General features: G+C 56.4%; 1 protein-coding gene across 8 annotated transcripts in view; it reads right to left on the bottom strand.

Annotated features, from left to right (window-relative positions):
- The window catches only part of SRCIN1 (SRC kinase signaling inhibitor 1), a 66,908-nt gene that overhangs the window by 12,506 nt on the left and 35,314 nt on the right, over nucleotides 1-19,088 (bottom strand). For 5 of the 8 annotated variants that reach the window (XM_047846062.1, XM_047846069.1, XM_047846070.1 and 2 more), the window contains 13 exons: nucleotides 18,383-18,406; nucleotides 14,575-14,770; nucleotides 13,729-13,927; nucleotides 13,226-13,319; nucleotides 11,827-12,713; nucleotides 10,601-10,693; nucleotides 10,307-10,350; nucleotides 9,801-9,988; nucleotides 8,572-8,747; nucleotides 2,730-2,860; nucleotides 2,430-2,577; nucleotides 1,846-2,089; nucleotides 1,153-1,387 (listed from right to left, as the gene is read on the bottom strand). In XM_047846062.1, the coding sequence (XP_047702018.1) occupies nucleotides 1,153-1,387; nucleotides 1,846-2,089; nucleotides 2,430-2,577; nucleotides 2,730-2,860; nucleotides 8,572-8,747; nucleotides 9,801-9,988; nucleotides 10,307-10,350; nucleotides 10,601-10,693; nucleotides 11,827-12,713; nucleotides 13,226-13,319; nucleotides 13,729-13,927; nucleotides 14,575-14,770; nucleotides 18,383-18,406 (2,659 nt within the window). The remainder of the gene's footprint in view (nucleotides 1-1,152; nucleotides 1,388-1,845; nucleotides 2,090-2,429; nucleotides 2,578-2,729; nucleotides 2,861-8,571; nucleotides 8,748-9,800; nucleotides 9,989-10,306; nucleotides 10,351-10,600; nucleotides 10,694-11,826; nucleotides 12,714-13,225; nucleotides 13,320-13,728; nucleotides 13,928-14,574; nucleotides 14,771-18,382; nucleotides 18,407-19,088) is intronic. The other 3 variants (XM_047846064.1, XM_047846067.1, XM_047846063.1) reach the window with 2 other exon arrangements.

Here is a 19,088-nt window from a genome sequence, read left to right as displayed (position 1 = left end):
GCCCGGCCTGACCCACCAGGCTCCCCCTCCCCGTTTTTCCAGGGGTGGGGACTGTTTCCAAGGGCAACCTACAGAAAAGTCACTGGAGCCTGACACTCCGCTGCTTTGAGCCCCAGTGGCTCCCCATGACTCCAAACCATGCCCAAACTCCTTGGCCCAACACCCTCCACGACTGCCCATCTTTCAGCCTCAGCTCTGCTTGCTGCTTCCTGGCCTGAGCCCTGCTCAGCAACACCAAACACACACCTCCGGCCATTTGCACATGCTGTTCCCTCTCCCTGAAGTGCCCTCTCTCACTGTCCATGGAGGCCTACTTGCTTTCAAGACTCCAGTGGAAAGTCACCTCCAACGGAAAGCCCTTCCTGCTCTTCCAGGGCCTTCTCTAGGACTGCGTGGCCACCGCTACAGGTGGCACCTGTGTCCTATTTTCTGGTTTACCCACTAAGCATGGCTCAGGACAGATCTCTTAGCTACATTGTGCCTTAGTGTTCTCATCTATAAAATGGGAATAATTACCGTATCTTCCCCCTGGGTTGTTGCAAAATTGTAAAGATTAATACATAGAAAGCATTTGGAGTAGTTCCCGTCACATAGTAAGTGCCCGATAAACAAAAATGTTAGTATTACACCGCCACTAAATTTTAAGCTCCTTGGAAACACGCAGTGTCTTATCTCCTCATCCTCAGCACACAGTAGGTGCTTAACAAATACGTACAGCAGGAATGAATGAATGGTGACTGCTATTCCTGGTTGGATTTCTGCCTCCCCTGTGAGCTCACAGGCTTGGGGAGCACAGAAACCACGACTATAGGGACCAGCACCATGCCCTGTCTGAGCACAGCCTGGTTCAGAGCACGTGCTTGGTCATGACATGCAGACAGAGCCTGGGCCTGCTCATCCTCCCTGCGTGGGTCTCTCAGCAGCAGTCACGGCAGCGGGAAAAGCCCCGGATGGAGTCCAGCGCTACCCTGCCCTCTGGGTCTCCCTATAGTGGCTGAAGGTCAGGATGCTGATGCCCCAGCACCTCCCTCCTCTGGCAGGATGACCGCAGAGGGTCTCACGCCCAAGGGCCTCCCCCACCAACCCCAAACTCCTGACGATGGGGGCCCCCCTCCTCTGGGCTCTTTGCCAGTCCCCTACCTGCCCCCATACCTGAGCCCCTCCTTCCACTGGGCTCCGTTCGGGGGGCTGCCTTCTGGCCGTGGGGGGCCTTAGGGGGCTTGTGGTCAGGGGTGGGGGCCAGGCCCGGGTGGGCCTTGCTCGCACAGTCCAGGTCAGGGATGGCCTTCAGCAGCTCTGCCTGCGTCTCCTCCAGCAGCCGGTTGATGTCCTTGGCGCTGTACTGGGTCAGGGCTGCCCGCTTCTCCTCCCAGTCCCGTTCGGCAGCCTTGACAGGAGGACTGAGAATCAGCACTGAAGCAGCTGCCTGCTCCTGGCCTCAGGGGCTGCAGCCCCTTCCCCCAGCCACACACACCAGGAATGGAGAAGGGAGTTTGATCCAGCCCCTGGGGGACCCTCAGACTTCTCCTTGAGTGGCTCCCTGTAAGTCTGGAACGCCGCCTTCGTCACATGCTACTCTCCTGATACACTTAGCCCTGTTGGGGGACATTCTATTCTGCTTCGTTGACCACAGGGCCCATTCTTATGCCAGCATCACACTGCCTTGATTGTCACAGGTTCATAAAATGCTTTTCTGTCCGGCAGAACTAATGCCACCATCCATGTGCTTCTCAGACTTCCTCCTCCCCCAGGAAAAGGCACCCACATGCTGGCACTTCCCAACCTAGGATGGCGGTGAGAATACGTGAGCCTGGCTTGTGCCTCCCCCCATCCCGGGCCCAGCACCTCAACAGACACAGCCTTGTCCACGCTTCTCTTGCCAGCAGCGTCCAGGCCTTTGGTAGGGTTGCCCTTAGGAGTAGGAGGGGCTCCCTCAGCAGGCCCGCTCAGCTCATGGAGGTTCAGTGGAGGGCTGGGGGGTGGCATTTCGAAGTCCAAGCTCTTGTTGAAGTCCGTCTCGGCCGTCACCTTCTTGGGGGACTGATTCAGGAGATTGTTGGGGGGTGGCCACACACCCTCGTCCACTTGCCTGGGGTTGGGAGAGTTAGGGGCAGCTGTGAGACCCACGTGTTGGGGGCCCCGTGTGAGGGAAGCCTGGCCTGGGGGAGGCAGGGTGTGAGGAGGGCTCTGGGATCTTGCAGGACAGATGGAAGGGTCTGGGGAGGAGTGACTGCATCCAGCATAAGGGAGAGCCAAGCCTACACCATGCCAGGGGTCACAGGTCAGAGTTGACGTTCAGATCCAGTTGGCATATCAGTGACCTCTAAAGGAGTCAGGATAAGGGGCCAGGCCGCTCTATTGATCTACGCCCAGTGTGTGACCTCCTGGGAAATCGGAGGTCGGAGATAAGAAGTCAGGGATAGAAAGACCTTCGGATCTGGGCCAGCATGTCTGTGACCCCACGGCAGCGCTTGAGTAGCCCGTCTAGGCGCTGCGGCTCCTCCTTCAGGAACTTCACGGCCTCCACCTCCACACGCAGCACTACCCGCATCTTGCTCTGCAGGCCTGGGAAGTGAGCTGAGGGGACCAGAAGGAGTGAGCTGGGGAGGGAGCAGCTCCAAGGACAGGGAGGACAGGCAGCAGGAGGGCAGCGCCTGGGGGTGGGCGGTGGGGGTGAAGCAGGGACTCCCCCACTGGACCACGGGCCACACTCTCGCCTCCAGGCTCACCCTTGAGCTCAGTCAGGGTCTCCCCGAGCTGCTTCAGCACCAGCGCCTTCTCCTCCAGCTCCGGCCCAGGCACCAGCCGGTGGTTGTGGGACACATCCCGTTGGATCTTCTCCACCGACTTCTCCAGGTCACTGCAGCCAGAGAGAGACCCTCTCAGCCCTTCTGGCCCCAGCCCAGCCCCCTGAAATTGGGCAGCTGGAAAGAAATCAGGCCACCGGTCGGATCACAATTAAAAGCCATTCACCAGGCTACAGGCCCAGGTGAGATCAAACCTCAGAGAAATGCCAAACGTCAGCCCGAATCTCCCTCCCTATAACTTGCATCCTCTGCCCTTTCTGCCAAAGAGGCAGCAGAGAACCTGGCAGCCTTTCCGGGAACGGGAGGCCACTGCATGTGCCCCTGTGGGGTCTCCTCTCTTGAGGGGTGGCCCCTGCCATGTCCATCTACCTTTTCTCAAATGATCCAGGCACTCAGCCTCTTCCCTTGAGGACAAAACTGTTTTCAGGTGTCAGCAGGTTTATGCTGAGCTTGTGCCATTTAAAACCCCACATCTTTATTTTTTAAGAGTATTTTTGTTTATTTATTTGAGAGAGACAGAGACAGCATGAGTGGGGGAGGGGGAGAGAGAAAGGAAGAGAGAGAGAATCCCAAGCAGGATCTGCACTGTCAGCAGAGCCTGATGCGACGTGGGGCTCAAACTCACGAAACCGTGAGCTCATGCCCTGAGCTGAAACCAAGAGCCGGACGCTCAACCGACTGAGCCACCCAGGAACCCCAAGCCCCACATCTTTCTAAAATGTAAAATCACACCAAGTCATTACCTCCTGGGTTGAACCTTACATGGACCCCATCGTCCTGAAGCTAAAATCCAAGCCAAGAAGGGCATGAGGGTAGTAGTTGAAAATTTGGCTCTAGAATCAGATTCAAATTCCAATCCCAGCTCTGCCCGTCCCAGCAGAGAGACCTTGGACAAGTTACATACTATTTCTGGGCTGTAACCTTCTTATCCAAGAAATGGGGGGTAGTGAGAGTTCTTCCCTCCAGGGGCCATTGTGAGGATTAAGGGAGCAAAAACACATGGGAAAGGGGTGGTAAGGGGTCAGTCCCTGGGGGCTGCTCTTAGTTTCCCTCCAGCCACATCCCCTGTCCTCCTCTGGCTTCCTTCTGTTTAGAACGGTCTACAACTTCTCTGAGGTCCTTGTACTTGCTGCCTTCTCTAGGCCTTTCCAATGCCATTTCTTCTGCCTAGAACATTCCATTTACACACACACACACACACACACACATACACTCATGCACACATACGCACATGTGTGACTAATTCCCACTCCTTCCTCAGGTCTCAGTGGGAACTTCTTCCCCATCCCCTACACTTGGGAGTTGGGAGTCTGCTTTCCGCCTCCCTCACCAACCCTTGGAGCTCTTGCATGCTGGGCTGTGTAGCTCCTGGCAGGCAGAGAGGGACCGGGTCTTCTGGATTCACCTCCAATTCCCGGCACCTGGCACAGTGCCTGGAGCAGAATAGATGTCTGGTAAATAATTGTGGAATGAATGAATAAGTGAAAGAAGGAACCGCTGTCCAGGTAGGTCATTTCAATTCTGTACTTGAGTCACTGACATCCCTGACCCACATGCAAGGCTTTACATACATTCTTGTCAAATGCCATCTGCTGGATTTCAGCTCAACAATCCAGGTGGGAACAACTTTTGAATCTCGGCTCTACCCTGCAACAGATTTGCTTCCCCTCAAAGCTCTGTGTCACTAGCAAATCTTATCAGCATGCCTATACATCTCCATCCAACTAGCGGATGAAAAGACAGACCACACTGGGGCAAGGACACATTCCTGTGACTCAGCCCTGCCGGTTAAAGAGCTAACTTGTACTAAGCGCTTATAGCACACCAGGTGCCACATTCAGCCCTCCACTTTCGTTACCTTATTTAATCCTCACAAAAAATCCTGGGTGTGGGGAGCCATTATTACCTCCAGTTTACGCACAAACGGTAGTTCAGACATTAGACTACATTTCCCAGCATCCCTTGCGGTTAAAATGGCCAATGCCAGGGCGCCTGGGTGGCTCAGTCGGTTAAGCCTCCGACTTCACTCAGGTCATGATCTCACGGTCCGTGGGTTCGAGCCCCGCGTCAGGCTCTGGGCTGACAGCTCAGAGCCTGGAGCCTGTTTCGGATTCTGTGTCTCCCTCTTTCTCTGACCCTCCCCTATTCATGCTCTCTCTCTCTCTGTCTCAAAAATAAATAAATGTTAAAAAAAAATTTTTTTTTAATAAAATAATTAAAAAAAAAAGGCCAATGCCTGAGGTCCAGCCAATGGAAAGTGAGTTGAAGGCGTATAGGCTGCTTCCAGGCCTGCCCATTAAAACCTCCCCTGTAAGCTCCTCCATGCTCTTTCCCCCCTTCCTATGGGTTGAAAGGCAAGGACCCTTTGCATGATCTCAGAAGGCATATACTGGAGATGGCAAAACCTCCATTAGCCTGGGTCCCTGAATGATTGCATGGAAAACAGTTGTTCCACTAACCCACCCAGTACTGTTCCATGAGAGAAAAAACAAAAACAAAAAACGTATGTCTATTACTTTTAAATCATTACACAATTTGTTATAGCAGCTACCCTAACTAACACAATGAACTTTGGCATTAAAAAGGGTTGGGCGGCGGGGGGACGGCACCTGGGTGGCTCAGTCGGTTAAGCGTCCGACTTCGGCTCAGGTCATGATCTCATGGTTCGTGGGTTCGAGCCCTGCATCGGGCTCTGTGCTGACCGCTCAGAGCCTGGACCCTACTTTGGATACTGTGTCTCCTTCTCTCTCTGCTCCTCCCCCACTCACACTCTGTCTCTCTCTCAAAAATAAATAAATATTAAAACATTAAAAAAAAAAAAGAGGCTCAGGGAGATTAGGTAGCTTGTTTCAGGTCATGCAACTATTTTGCAGCAAAGCAGAATCTATTCACGTCTGACTTCGGCTGTTGGATTCGGCTGCATCTCACCTCCACATTGGACCTAACATCAGCCCATCCCCATCCCTGTCCCACCCAGCCCTTGCTCTCCTACATGGGAAACAACAACTCTCCCCTGCTATGCGTGACACCTAACTGGCTCAGGGTGTGCCAGTTTTGTAAAATGGTCACTTCCAGACATCACTCTGAGGGGAAGAGACCCTCATTTAAAGGAGGACTCGAGGGGCGCCTGGGTGGCTCAGTCGGTTAAACGTCTGACTTCAGCTCAGGTCACGATCTCGCGGTCCGTGAGTTCGAGCCCCGCGTCGGGCTCTGGGCTGATGGCTCGGAGCCTGGAGCCTGCTTCTGATTCTGTGTCTCCCTCTCTCTCTGCCCCTCCCCCGTTCGTACTCTGTCTCTCTGTGTCTCAAAAATAAATAAACATTAAAAAAATTTAAAAAAATAAATAAATAAAGGAGGACTCGAGTAAGCCTTCAAGAGGACACGACACTGCAACTCTCAGGCAGAAGAGGCTAGGTCCTCCTTAGGCGCAATTAGCACCTCATTTTTTTAAAGTAGGCTTCACACCCAGCGTGGGGCTTGAACTCATGACCCTGAGATCAAGACCTGAGCTGAGATCAAGAGTTGGATGTTCAACTGACTGAGCCACCCAGGCGCCCCGTCACCTTGCTTTTCTGATCACAAAACCTGCCAAAGTTTTGGGAGACCCAACTTGTGCGGGCTCTCCAAATGAATCCCAGACTGGTGCAAGTCTAGACACCATTGTCACAAAGTGGTTGGGCTTTCCAGACCCAGGTTCAGTTCTGGAGGGGTGGAGAGGGCAGGGTCAGGACGGAACCAGCTCTATAATTTATGGGGCCCAGTGGAATATGAAGATTTTGCCCCTAGTTAAAAAATCATTACAAATTCCAAGATGACAACAGCAGAGTATGGGGCCATTAAGAGCATGGGGCCCTTTGTGACTGAGTCGCTCGTATGCCTACAAAGCTGGTACTGGGTTAGTTCTAGTTGGGCTCCAGAGGCCAAGAGGTCTCAGTTGGCAGAGGGTAACGTCTAGACAGGGATCAAATGCTTCGGTAGAAAAACAGGTGAGAGAGCCAAGCTGAATGAAGCACAGAATTGGCCTTAACCTCCAGCAAGATGCCGGGGCAAGAGGAAGGGGCAGAGCAAAGCCGAGCAAGAGTGGGCCTTCAGGGGCTACAGCCAGGATAGGGGTAAGGATGGGCCTGCTGGTCAGCCTAAAGCCCAGGGATGCTAGGGGAGCTGGCAGGGAGGGCCCTTGTAAGCCAAGCTAGAGCCACTGTGGGGCTGATGTACAGCCCAGCCCGGGCCGCCCCCCGAAAAGACAGGACCCCCTTCAAAGTGGATGGAGAATCCTGCCAGAAGCAACGTAGCAGCCCAAACTCTCTCAAGCGAGCAGTATGAACAGAGTTTGATAACAAGACAGCGGGCAGGGAGTCTGTGTGCTCCTGGAGAACTGAGGCCCCCAGGAAGCTGAGGACCAGACATGCATATGACAGAAGCTTCAATCTGTCCTTTCATCCCTTCTGCCTCTATGCTTTTATATTTTCTTTTATTTTCCTTTAATGTCTCAGTAAAGTTCCTTTAAAAAAGTCTAACCCAGCTCCTCTGTGCTGAGTGAAAAGGGGCAAGGAGAGGACAGAAAAGTTGGGTCAGCGGATGAGGGGTGATGGCAGCCGTCAGTCTACTTGGAGATCTGACTGACGTTGTCACTAAGCTTTTACCCCGGAAGTGATGGGGTGGCTGCCGCCAGCTTACTTCCAAGAGAAGTGGCCCCTTATTTCACCTCAGCCCCAAGGGGTCATGGGAATCTTGTGCCCTACTGAAATGCATAGGCTGTGTGGGCCCAAGGCTGAGAAGTAGGGACCCTTCTCAAGGAGTCCCTTGCAAGCTGGGATCCTTTCCTCTCCTGGCTCCCCAAGTCACTGGCCAGTAGAACCCAAGCCCTCCCTGGAAAGAACTGCAAAAATCTTATTGGGCACAGATAAGGAAGCTGAAGAACAGAGAAGGTCAGAAACTGCCCTGATCACATAGTCTCTCAATGCTGGAGCTGGACTTCAAGTCCCTTTGTGCCCTGTGCCACCAAGAGGGAAGCCAGAGAAAGGAGCAGGACCTCTGTCTCAGACCCCAGTGACTAATGAGGGAAGGCTGCCATGGGGCGGGGGTGCTCACTCAGTGGACGGACAGCAAAAGGCAGCTTCTCCCATCAACAGTGCCAGACGACGGAATCTTGGCCAGACAGCCATTTGCTAAATTTGGATCAGAGGACTGTCTCTGGTTAACCCTTCCACGTCTAAGCAACTGGGAGCAGGATGTTCTCTGTTCCTCATTCCTTCTGAAAAAGCTAGAGCCTCGTTTTAGTGGACTAGGATGGGAGGAGGGTTTTCCTTGGCTACATCGGGCCTCGGAGGTCAGGGAAGTGGAGTGGTGGCAGCTGTGGCTCCCCAAGGGTCACTTTGTACAGGTCACAGGTCCAGAATGAAAGCCGGCAGAGGACAGACTGAAATCCTGCTGCTGGCCACATGAAAGTTAGACTGCAGGCCAAGGGGAAGCCAGACTGTGGACCATGAGGAAGCAAAAGCATAGCAAAAGCAGGGCGTCAAGCCAGGGAAAAAAAAAGAAAAAGAAAAAGAAAAGAAAGGAAGAAATCAGGAATTGTGCCAGATGGCCAAAGGTTTGTGGGTCACAGAGAAATCAGGCCACAGAGGAGAAGGAACTCAGGCTTCAGACCAGACCAACGTCACCTGTGATTCAGAAGGAAGGGAGCTGCACCTCCCAGTGAAACCAGGTTGTGGGCCCAGGCCCCACCCCCAGCCCTCCCTCCGCCCCGGGGGCCCAGCCTCACTTGAGCTGCTGGGTAATGAGCTCCTCGTCGTTGAGATAGCGCAGCCGCTCCTCCTCCACCAGGGTGCGCTGCCGCTGCAGCGGGTCCTCCTGCCTTCGCGCAGCCTCCGACACGCGCATGCTCAGCTCTGCCTCTGTGCCTTTCAGCAGCGCGCGCAACGACTCCAGGTTCTGTAGCTGCGGGGCGCAGAGGGACCGATGGACCAGGGTGGGAGGGAATGGAGGTGCGCAGCAGGGGAAGGGCCGGGAGGAGGCGGGCAGAGGATAGCCGGAGGCTGGGCGGGCTCCACCGAAGCAGCAGCTGCTCGGCCGCGGCCGCGAGCAGCAGCGAAGGGGTGGGATGGTGGGAAACAGAGGCCCCGGGCTAAATTCTGGGGAAGAATAGAGGCAGGAGGAGAAAGGCAGGGGGATAGTGGCGGGAGAAGTGCTAAATTGGAACATGCTGAGGGTGCGGCTGCGTGGCTGTGGCCGTGAGCAGGAGCGAAGGGCTATGATGGTGGGGTGGGGGGCGGAGGACGAGGTTACGTGCTGGGCAAATACAGAGACAGGAGAACGGGACGGGCATATTTGGGGGGCAAGAGGAAGCCCTATGTAGGGCCGTGCCGACCGTGCGGCTGCATGGCTGTGGCTTCGATGAAAGACTCAAGCAGTGGGGTTTGATAGAGCTTCCGTGGCTGGGGCGAGAAGACTAACTTAACTCTCGAACCCAGTTCTAAGGCTGAGTTGGGGCAATGGCGGGGGTGGGTGAGATCTTATCCGTTGCCCAGATGGCAACTCTCTGCCCCCTCTCCAGCCTGTCTCTGTTCATTATTCTCACCTGACGGGCCCTGGGGCCCTCTGGAGGAGCGGGCACAGCGATGCCAGGCTCCTGACTGGTGGGACCATCTGCCAGACGGGGGAGGGCGGGGAAGACTGTGCGGACTCAGGAAGGGGTAGGGGAGAGGATCTGGGGCGGGGGGAGGGGGGCTTCCGCCCAAAGGAGGGGTGGGGGAGAATGCTGGGCAAGAAGGAATTGGGACTACCCTGAGGATACTGACTGGGGGAAAGGGCTCAGTGGGGGTGGACTGGGGCTGCAAGAGAACGGTGAGTTTTCAGGGAAAGGGTAAGGAGGGCGCAGTGAGGGGAGCAAGGGCGAGCGGTGGGAAGGGGTTGCGGCGTGAGTGGGAGGGTCGTATCTGGGAGGGGCTTGAGGGGGCGGGGCACGGGGCGAGGCCCCGGAGCAGGCTGTACCTGGAGCTTTCGGAGTTGCTGAAGTTGGCTGCGCAGGTCACTGGTGCTGTTCTGTAGGCCACGCAGGTGCAGCTGCATTTGCAAACGACTGATGGCAGTGGGCTGCCCCGCAGGAGTGCTGCTGGCCGAGGGCGGGGGAGGGCCAGACACTGGGGTGGCCCCGCTGCTCCGGCTGCCTGACCCACAGGCTGCAGAGAGGGACCACAAGGATGGGAGAAAGGGAACAAACCTTGAGCCTGCAAGGGGTTTGGACAAGGTCTTTCCCACCCCGGATCCTCACAGTAGCTAGAGAAGCACGGGGCTCTGACTCCCTGCCCCAACTAATGGCTCAGCCCTTCTGTAGGGAGCAAAGCACCAGGGCAAAGGCATTTTGGGCTAAGGTGACTGTTCATTGATCCACTGAAGCCCAGTGACATAGCTGATGGTTTAATTCCCACTTTACAGATTAGGAATCTGAGGCTTGGAGAGGGCAAGTACCTGTGGGGGAGGGGCAAAGGGTCACTCACGTGCTGACGGGGTTCCTGCTCCATTGGAGCCTTCAATCTTCTCGCTGTGGCACAGGGAAGAGATGGCCATCAGTGGGTCCGGGCTGACGCCAGACCATCAAAGCTTGGGTGAGACTTTAACAAAATCTCCTCCAGTCCCCTGATGTCAGGATGGAGTCCCAGAGAAGGAAAGGGGCTCATCCAGATTCACACGCTGAGACACTGGCAGAGCTGGGCCAGGCTTCTGCTGCCCACTTTTCCTTCCTCTTGCCTCAACCATAGGCCGTGGCACTAGTGTTGAGAGAAGAGTCTTACCTGGGGGTCTCAGGCTCCGAGCCTCGTAGTAGGGCACTCTGTACCAGGCCCGTGAGGCTGGCAATCTGCTTCTCCATGGCCTCCATGCGCTCTCTGGAAAGGATGGTGGCTTTGAGCAACCCTTCTCTGGGTATGGGGTCCCTCTTGCTGAGGGACCCCGTTCCTAAGGAATGCCTCCATTCCTAAGATTGATAATTAAAGGAAATACCATTCCCTCCCCAGCCACCAGCACAGACAATTCAGAGGGCCCCAATGCCAAAGGTTCAAGCCCACAGTCCCCCACCTAACATTGGGAAGGCCCCTTTCCATCTGACAGTCATTTCCTCCCTTGCCGGCCCCATCTCTCAATACTAGCTCTCTAATGGGCCCCACCTAAGGGAGGTGGGGCCCCTGCACATATGCCTCTGCACATGTTTTCCCCCTTCCTGGTATGCCCTCCTCCCTACCTCCTCCTAGAAGCCATCCCAGAGTCCTCAACAGCTTTAAGGAGTCCTTCCTTCCACACCACCTGTCTACTCTCTCAAAGGAAGTGCAAGTATTTTTTTAATGTGTCATCCCCACTGAACAACGCAGGAACCAGGTTTTCCCAACTTGGCATCCACAGTGCCCAGTGCAGTGCCTGGCACACAAGGCACAGGAGAGCTGTGTGAATGTGAATTGCTTCTCCGTATCTCTGCAGTGCTGCCCGCGGACAGAAGGGGATAGGTCAATGCTCTGGTTACCTCCTCCAGCCCTGTATCCTTAGGTTGGGGCTGAATAACAGGCAAGAGTTCCCCAGCTTGGAGGCTACCTAATGGAATGTGCCTCTCTCCCCATTCCTATTTCTTACCAGCACCCCCTCCCCAGTGGACTTCAGCTGACTGTGTGCTGGACAGCTCTCATGGCTGCAAACTCTGAGCAGGAAAGGCTTGGAGGGCTGGTTCAGCCTCAATTTTAGTTGGGGGAACTGAGGTTTAGGGATCCGACGTACACCCGGGTCTCCAGAGGCCTTGTCTGGGGCCCTTTCATCCAACCCCTCCAGGTCTTGCAGAAGGAAGGAAAATGGCATGTCCGTCTCTCCAGTGTCTTCCCTGTCATATCCAAATTATTCCAGTAAACTCTCAAGGCTACTATGGGTCTACAAAGGACTCTGGGGTCTCACAGTCCAGGACGCAACCCTGCCACAGACCGAATGTGTTCCCTCTCCCCACCCCCAACAGCCCTGAAGCCTCGCGAGCGTCAGGCACCTGGTCTCCGTGTCCTTGGCTGGCACCGGCGGCCCAAATCCAACCAGCGGGCGCTCCCCAGGCCCGGGGAAGAGCTCGGGAGGCGGGGCTCCGGCCGTTGAGGAGCCCCCCGCGCTGCGGGTCTTGCCTCCGGGGCTCTCCGCGAAGACCGACGAAGAACCTGAGTCTTTGCGGAAAGACTGGCGCACCGGCGAGCCGCGGCTGGGCGGCCCCGAGTAGGGACTGTGCGGCGGCTGGGGGCCTCCGGGGGGCGCCGCCACGTCGGCCAGCTTCTGAGGCGACGAGGGCGGTAGGCGGAAGCCATAGCCGTCGCCGTAGAGCGGGCCACCGCCCGCCGCCTTGTACAGCGAGTCCTCCAGGTCGGACTGCAGCGCGGCGGCCGAATAGGTGCTGAGCGAGCGCACGGAGCCGCGCTTGTAGAGGCCGCTGGCGCCCGGGTAGGCGAACGGGTCGCCGGCTGCCGCGGCCAGGCTCAGGCGGCCCTCGTGGAGCAGCCCGTAGGGGTCGGCGTAGAGCCCCTCACCCTTCACCAGCACCATGCCGCCCGCCTTGCCCGCCAGGTCCTCGTCTGGCTTCACGTCGCGCCGCTCCAGGATGGCGCTGGGGCTGGGACTGACGCCCTGGGCGGCGGGGGCGCCCCCGAGCCGTTCGGCCGCGTGATGCACCGGGCTACCAGCGTAGGAGGGCGGGCGCCCCCCGGCGTAGGAGAGGCGCGAGCGCGACGGCGAGCCCGACTGCAGCCCCGAGGGCAGCCCCGATGGCAGCCCGGACGGCAGCCCGGACGGCAGCCCCGGGGGCGGAGAGCTGGACGCCAGGTGCGGCGCCGGCGACAGGTTGTTGAGACGCCGTGTGGGCGATGACTCCCTCGAGGCATACACCATCTCCCTCTGTGCAGAAGACAGTCCCAGAACCTCACAGGGTTGGTCACAAAGGGGAACCCCTTGCCCCTTGCTTAAGGAGACAACATCTCCCCCCTGACGCTTAGAAGTCCCTTCTGTTCTCCGCCTTCCCTCCCTCTTGCTGCATTTGGGCCCCTTTCCCATCGGGGGTCCCCGCATGGAGGAAGTGGTGGATGGAGAGGTACTAGAGGGGCACCCCCCAGCCCACTCTATGGTGAGAGTTGGGGAAGCAAGAAGGGAAGCAGTGGTCCCTGATAGAGGCCCCCTAGACTATCTGGAAGCCTGCTGGGGAAATCCTGGATGCAGAGGAGGGGATCATGGCAGATGAGGGGAGGGACCCCTCCATGACCTCACAGTTAGTGGAAGCTACTCTCTGCTTCAGCCTCCCTGTTCCCTTCCCCAAAAGCTGCCCTTGATCCCTGGTGACAAGTAACTAGACTCTGTGCACCCGGATCCCATCTGCCCAGCCTCCCCAATCCCCTGGGGATCCCCAGCCATACCCGGAGGTCCCCGTTGGTAAGGTGTGAGCCAGGAAAAGCTGCGTATAATGGCTCCTTCCTATAGATCTTGATAATACTTCGGTCCTGGATGTCCCTGTGGGAGAAGGGGAAGGCGCAATGGGTCACCATCCCTCAGCCCTGCCATAAGGAGGGGTAGCTACTCCGGGAAGAGGGAAGAGGGGTGGCAAGAGGGGCCCTGGCCTCTTCCTAACTTCTTGCGCAGTGCCTCAGACTGCCTGCCACCAACACACACAACAGCCTCCTCCGCCCCGCCCACCTCCTCGGCCTCACGCGCCATTGTCAGGTTAGCTCAGGCCAAAACGAGCTAAGCAGGGGTGGATGATTTTGAGGGGAGAGGGTAAGATGATCTAGGAAGGAGAGAGGAAGGGCTGAGGTTGGGTCAAGAGGAAGCTGGGGAGGGAAAGGCCTGGGGAATCGAGCCCCCCCCCCCCTTCAGAGGAGGAGCCTGGGGAAGCCCACCCAGCCCCCGGGGCCACGCCCACCGGACGTCCTCCAGCTCGTAGAAGACGTTGCGAGCTTCGTCTTTGATGAGGATGGCGGTGTTGGGCGACTTAAGCATGCCCATGGTGAGCTTCTGCGGGAACATGTGCGCGATGAGCGCGTGCAGCGTGTCCAGGCTGCTGACCTCGTGCGTGATGTGCACGCGCCGAGTCTCCTCCCCGAACTGCAGAAACAGCACCCCTGCGAAGGAGACGCCGCCCTCTCTGTCAGAGCTGCTGCCGCCACCACCACCACCACCACCACCACGGCCACCACGCCGGCTGGGAGACTGAGGGGGACCTTCGGGAGCCGCGCTGGTCCTGCAGAGGCAGGGTCTGAGGCCAGACGCGCCCCCGGAGTGCAGGTGCACCCAGGCACCCCTCATGCTGCCGTCCTCTCAAGGCACCTCCTCGACCCCAGGCAGGTAGGAGCCTGGATGAGGAAATGAAATTGGGGGCAGGAGCAGGTGCACCAGAAACTGAGAGGGAGCAGCTGTCGCTGAGGGGAAGAGAGGTGAGCAAGAGGGGAATGAAGGAAGAGGGGGCCGGTGAATGGGGATGAAGGAGAGAGAAGACAGGGAGAGCAAGGGATAGAGCAAGGGATAGGGCAGGTGGTGCCAAGGGAGGGGAGGGGTGGGAGAGAGGAGGGCTAGGAAGAGAAGCTGAGGAGGGAGAGGCCCCAAGGAGAGGAGACTGCTGGGGGGGCAGGGAGGTGCGAATGTGGCGAAGGGAGCCAGGGGCTTGGTTGAGGAGAGATGGAATGGTGAAGGGGGTGAGGAGGGTTTCAGAGTGGGCAGAGCAGAGGGAGGAGCCAGTGGCCAGGAGGAGGGTGGACTGGGCGAGTAGTACCTGGTGAGCGCAGCTTGGTCTGGCTGGCAGAGCGGGAGAGGGGCAGGCTCTGTCGGAAGCGGTTCATCCTACTGAAGCCCAGGGGCAGCTCCGCCTCGGACATGGTCTCCAGCGACTCAGCCGAGGCGTATGACAGCTTGGCTGCCTGGTCTGCCAGCCCGGGCTGGGCTCCCTGAGTGTGGCGTGAGCTGCGGGTCTGCAGGGGCAGGGCAGGATGACAGGAATCAAACATGAGCCCCTTTTGCTCTGCCCATTGCCTCTATCCGGACCCAGGGAGCCCCTGCCAGCCAACTACACACATACACACACACACACCAGTCTCCTGGATTCCAGACTCGCTGTGTGGCTACAGGAGAGTTCCCCAACCACTTAGGGCCTTGGCCTCCCTAGGACACCCAGCAGGTAAGGAGTGGGCAAAGGACTCAGGCACCCTGGGAAGCCAGACAAGAAACCATCTGAGCGGGAGCCAGGGCACGCCTGCTATTTTAAGCTTCCAAAGAACAACAACACAAATTTGTCACTGAGGTGAGCAGCAGAATCATTGAGCAAATTGGGGCATTAGTTCCAGACATTAATTAAGCGGCGGGTTTGTGAGCGGCGAATTTATCCTTCGTGGAGTTCAGAGTCGGCTGGGGGCAGGAAGCAGGGTCCAGGGAGGAAGCAAAAAGAATGAGGGGTCCCAGGATCCCAACTCTGGGAGGTATGGGCCCTCAAAGAGGGGCACAATGTCCTTGACTTAGGCTGACTGGGAGAACCATCCCAAAGCTAGCTCGACTCTGGTTTCAAACAGACTCTGCTTACTACATGCAATGCACATGCTAAGCCTAGTGTGGTCCCCATGAGCACATGGCATGTGTGCCCGGCCTCAGCCCCTCCCTGCAAGAGGCACATGCTGCCGCACAGCCAACTGGCCTGGCTTGCCTTCTAGAAAGGCCTCCCTCAATACCCCACATGGCAGCCCCTTGTCCTGAAGCTACAGCTGAGGGTGCTATCCGGCTGGGGCTAGGGAAGGGTGTTACCCAGTGACTGTCCCCTGTCCCAGGGACAGCTTGATCACTCTCCCCTTGAGGGGAGGGGTCACCATGATTCCCGTTACACTTTAAGAGCCTACATTTGGCCGAAGGCTGGGCTGTCACTCAGGGCCACAGCTCCTGCCATTCTGCCCCAGCCTCTTCCCTTAAACCTGGGTGCTGTCAGAAACTCTATTATTTAAGGGAGAAGATAATAAGTCAGATCTATGTTATGTATATTCCATGTTACATACACTAAATACACATATGTATCATATTTATATATATTATCAAGGAAAAATTCATGTTGTCCAATTGTACTTTTCTATAAGTTGTCCATTTTTAACAACAACAAATCACGGAAAGCCATTAACATTGGTTAAGTTGGGGTTGAGACAAAGCTTTCTCTTTTATACATTTGTCTGCTGGGTGAATTTTGCACGATCAGAATATATCACTTTTGTAATTAAAAAAAGTAAAAGTATCTCTAGAAAGGAATCATTTATTCTCCTCAGCTCCCTCCTTCCCCCATCCTGATTAGCCCCTAATTAATCTCCATCTTCATATTAACTCAATTTAATATTCCAATTGGATTAGCACTCTGGAAAAGAGAGAGCATCTTCCTCTGATGGGCCATGTGCCCAGCTGTGCCCGAGGTGGCCTGGAGGCCTTGGGGAGGTTGAAGGTCAGATTTGGAGCCCTCAGGGGGCATCCAGTCTGAAGCCCAATGCCTTGACCAGTGAGTGGGTATGGGTCTGTGGAGGAGGGAGGCAGCGTGGGAACTAAGCCCACATGGGGTGGCGCATATACCCAGACTTTGTACCCTGTGACTCAGCACTAGGCTGATCACCAGTGCCAGCCTGTGCCCCTTTCTATCACCTGCAGCCCCGAAGCAGTGTGGGGAACCAGGTCTGTCTGGCGGCCATGAGGTTGCCAGGCAACTGGAAGGCCAGTGCCTGCCAGGATGAAACGGGGGAGGGCCTACAGAATTCAGGCAGAATGAGGCAGCTAGCAGGGATGAAGAGTAAAGGGTAGCCACAGTGCCTGGGGACACAGGTGAGGTGCCAGCAAGAAGATGGAACAGGGGCCAGAATGAAGTGGGGGTGCTTAGGGGCGGCTGACTGCAGAGAAGGCAGATGCCTGTCGAGGCAACCCTTGGGAGAAGAGATAGCCACATTCCCTTGCCCTGCTAGCGTCCATCTCCATCTTGGCCCTAGGTACACCTTTCCGTTCTCACAGCCCTTGCGGAAAACCCTCTTGAGAAGAGAGAAAGCCCATTAGCACTTCTCTCTAGTCCTGGGCTGAGTCAAGAGGGCAGAAAAAAAGTGAGACATCCAGGACTTCCTATCTACGAGGGAGATGGCAAGAGAATAACACGGTAACTCAAGCAGCGCTGTCCGAAGATAGGAAGGGGCTGCTGTGGGAGGCAGTGTGTGCCTGTCACTGGAGGTATTCCAGCAAGGAGCCGATGACTCCTGATCAGGGATCCGGCAGAGGGAACCCTGAGTGGGGACGGTCAGACTAGGATCCGAGGTCTCCAAAGGCTGTCCACAGACTGGGGCAGGGTCACTTGGGAGCTTTTAAAAGCATTCTTTCCAGGACCCCACATTCGATGAATCCAAATCTCTGGAGTTCCAGATTTTTGACAAGTTCCCAAGGTGATTCTGATTTGGGAAGCCAGTCAGCTTCTGTGATTCTAAGAGCTACCATGGAAGGCTCGCCAGGAGCCAGGCACCGTGATTAGGGCGTGCAGTATCTCATCTCTTCTAGCTTTACAACAATGCTATGATGCCGATGTTGTTGTTCCGTTTTACAGAGGAGAAACTGAGGCCCAGGGGATTATGTAAGTTGCCGCCGGTCACTCAGCTAGCTTAGTAACAGACTGGAATACACCACCAGGCTCTTGGGCCCATGCATTAAACCATTACATTCTACCGCTTCCTCCAAAAAAGTTGTGTGCCTCACATGTGTCTATGACTCCATGATTTCTCTGATTCAAGGACTTCTCTCTGGGAGCGTGCATGCAAACAAGATGCTCAGAACGAGATGACTGTCCCTGTCATGAGTCCCTGTCATGGTGCCTGGGACTTGGAGACTCTAGGACACAAGTGGCAGCCTAACTTGGTTGGGTTCTGGGCCTGGCTGCCAGGAGAGGCAGAGGAGGCACCTGAGAGCGCTGCCCCAGGGCTCAGCAGAACGCCCCCGGGAGGGGACAGAGAGCTCTCCAGCTGTGGATAATCCAAACTGTCCAGGAGAGGCAGGAAGGCACTTGTCTCTGAGCTTAACCCTCCACTTGGGCAACAGGCTTGGGGTGCAGAGCTGTGACTCTCTTGCCTGGCACTGACCACCTCCCCAAAGTGCCAAGTAGGAAAGGGATGAGGGGCTCATCATAGACCCAAGGCCTCCCTGGAAGATGAAAGCCGAGTCCAGAGAAGCGGGCTCTTAAGATCACGGGATCCAGGTCCCTGCCTCGGAGCCAGCAGTGTCTCCAGGCGGGGGTTAATGTCAGGCAGCCTCTCTCATTCCAAAATGCCCCTCCCAGCCTGGGAAAGCCTAAGCACCCCCAGCCTAGATCCCCAGCAGGGGTGGCCCAAACTCCCACTCTGGATCCATGAGCCGCTGGCAGGCGAACCCAGACTCTCTCAAAGCAGCAGCCACAGCCTGCAGCCCCAAAGCCCACCGCCCACACCAGAAGGTCCCGTGCAGACGCACACCCCTGTGCAAAGCATGTGCAGGGAGGGCCAGGGGCAGGAGAGCACATGCAGTTGTCATGGAAGCAGAGAAGCACACGCACTGACCTTGAAACTCCAGTAGTTTGGCTGCTGATGGAAATAAGAGAAGAGATGGTTATGCGAGGGTGGGGAGGGGAGAGTAGGGGTGGAGGTGGGATAGAGACCCTTTGAGCTTAGCACTCAGCTCTGGGACGAGGGCCCTCTGCCCTCCCAGGAACAGGAAGGAAGCAGTGCCTGGTACATCCCATTCCCTACTGAGACCCAGGCCAGCCCTGAGCAGGCTCCAGGCTGCCTGGTGGGGACAAGGGAGAACCATTCCAGATGTTCACAAGCTACGCCTTCTAGTCACGGTAACTCGGAGAGTTACAGGTAGAAAAGGCACCGATGACCATGATATAGAGAACCCATGAGACACTAGCAGAGATGAATCAGAGCTGCGGGGTCAAAGAAGTGGCATCTGGTTGTGACTGGCCAGGGGAAACTTCCTGGAAGAGGCGACATTTGAGTTGGGTCTCGAAAAATGAGCAGCTGGAGATTGGGAGGAAAGGCATGCTGAGCGGAGGGGACAGTACAGGCAAGTGCCCAGGGGCAGGCAAGCAGAGAGCGTGTTGAGGGTATAGTCACTAGTCCAGTCTGGCTGGGGGTGTAAGGCCTGGGAAAGTAGGAGATTGGGCTGCAAAGGGGCTGGGGCCAGCTGGGTGGGTTTCAATTTAGACATCACTAGGCGAACAGGCAGAAAGTATCTGAGTGAAGCACCATGGGGTCAGAACTG

This window comes from Prionailurus viverrinus, unplaced genomic scaffold, assembly GCF_022837055.1.
Source record: "Prionailurus viverrinus isolate Anna unplaced genomic scaffold, UM_Priviv_1.0 scaffold_35, whole genome shotgun sequence".
Taxonomy (NCBI): domain Eukaryota; kingdom Metazoa; phylum Chordata; class Mammalia; order Carnivora; family Felidae; genus Prionailurus; species Prionailurus viverrinus.
Note: the sequence above shows the minus strand (reverse complement) of the source record. Positions and strands in the feature narration are given on the sequence as shown.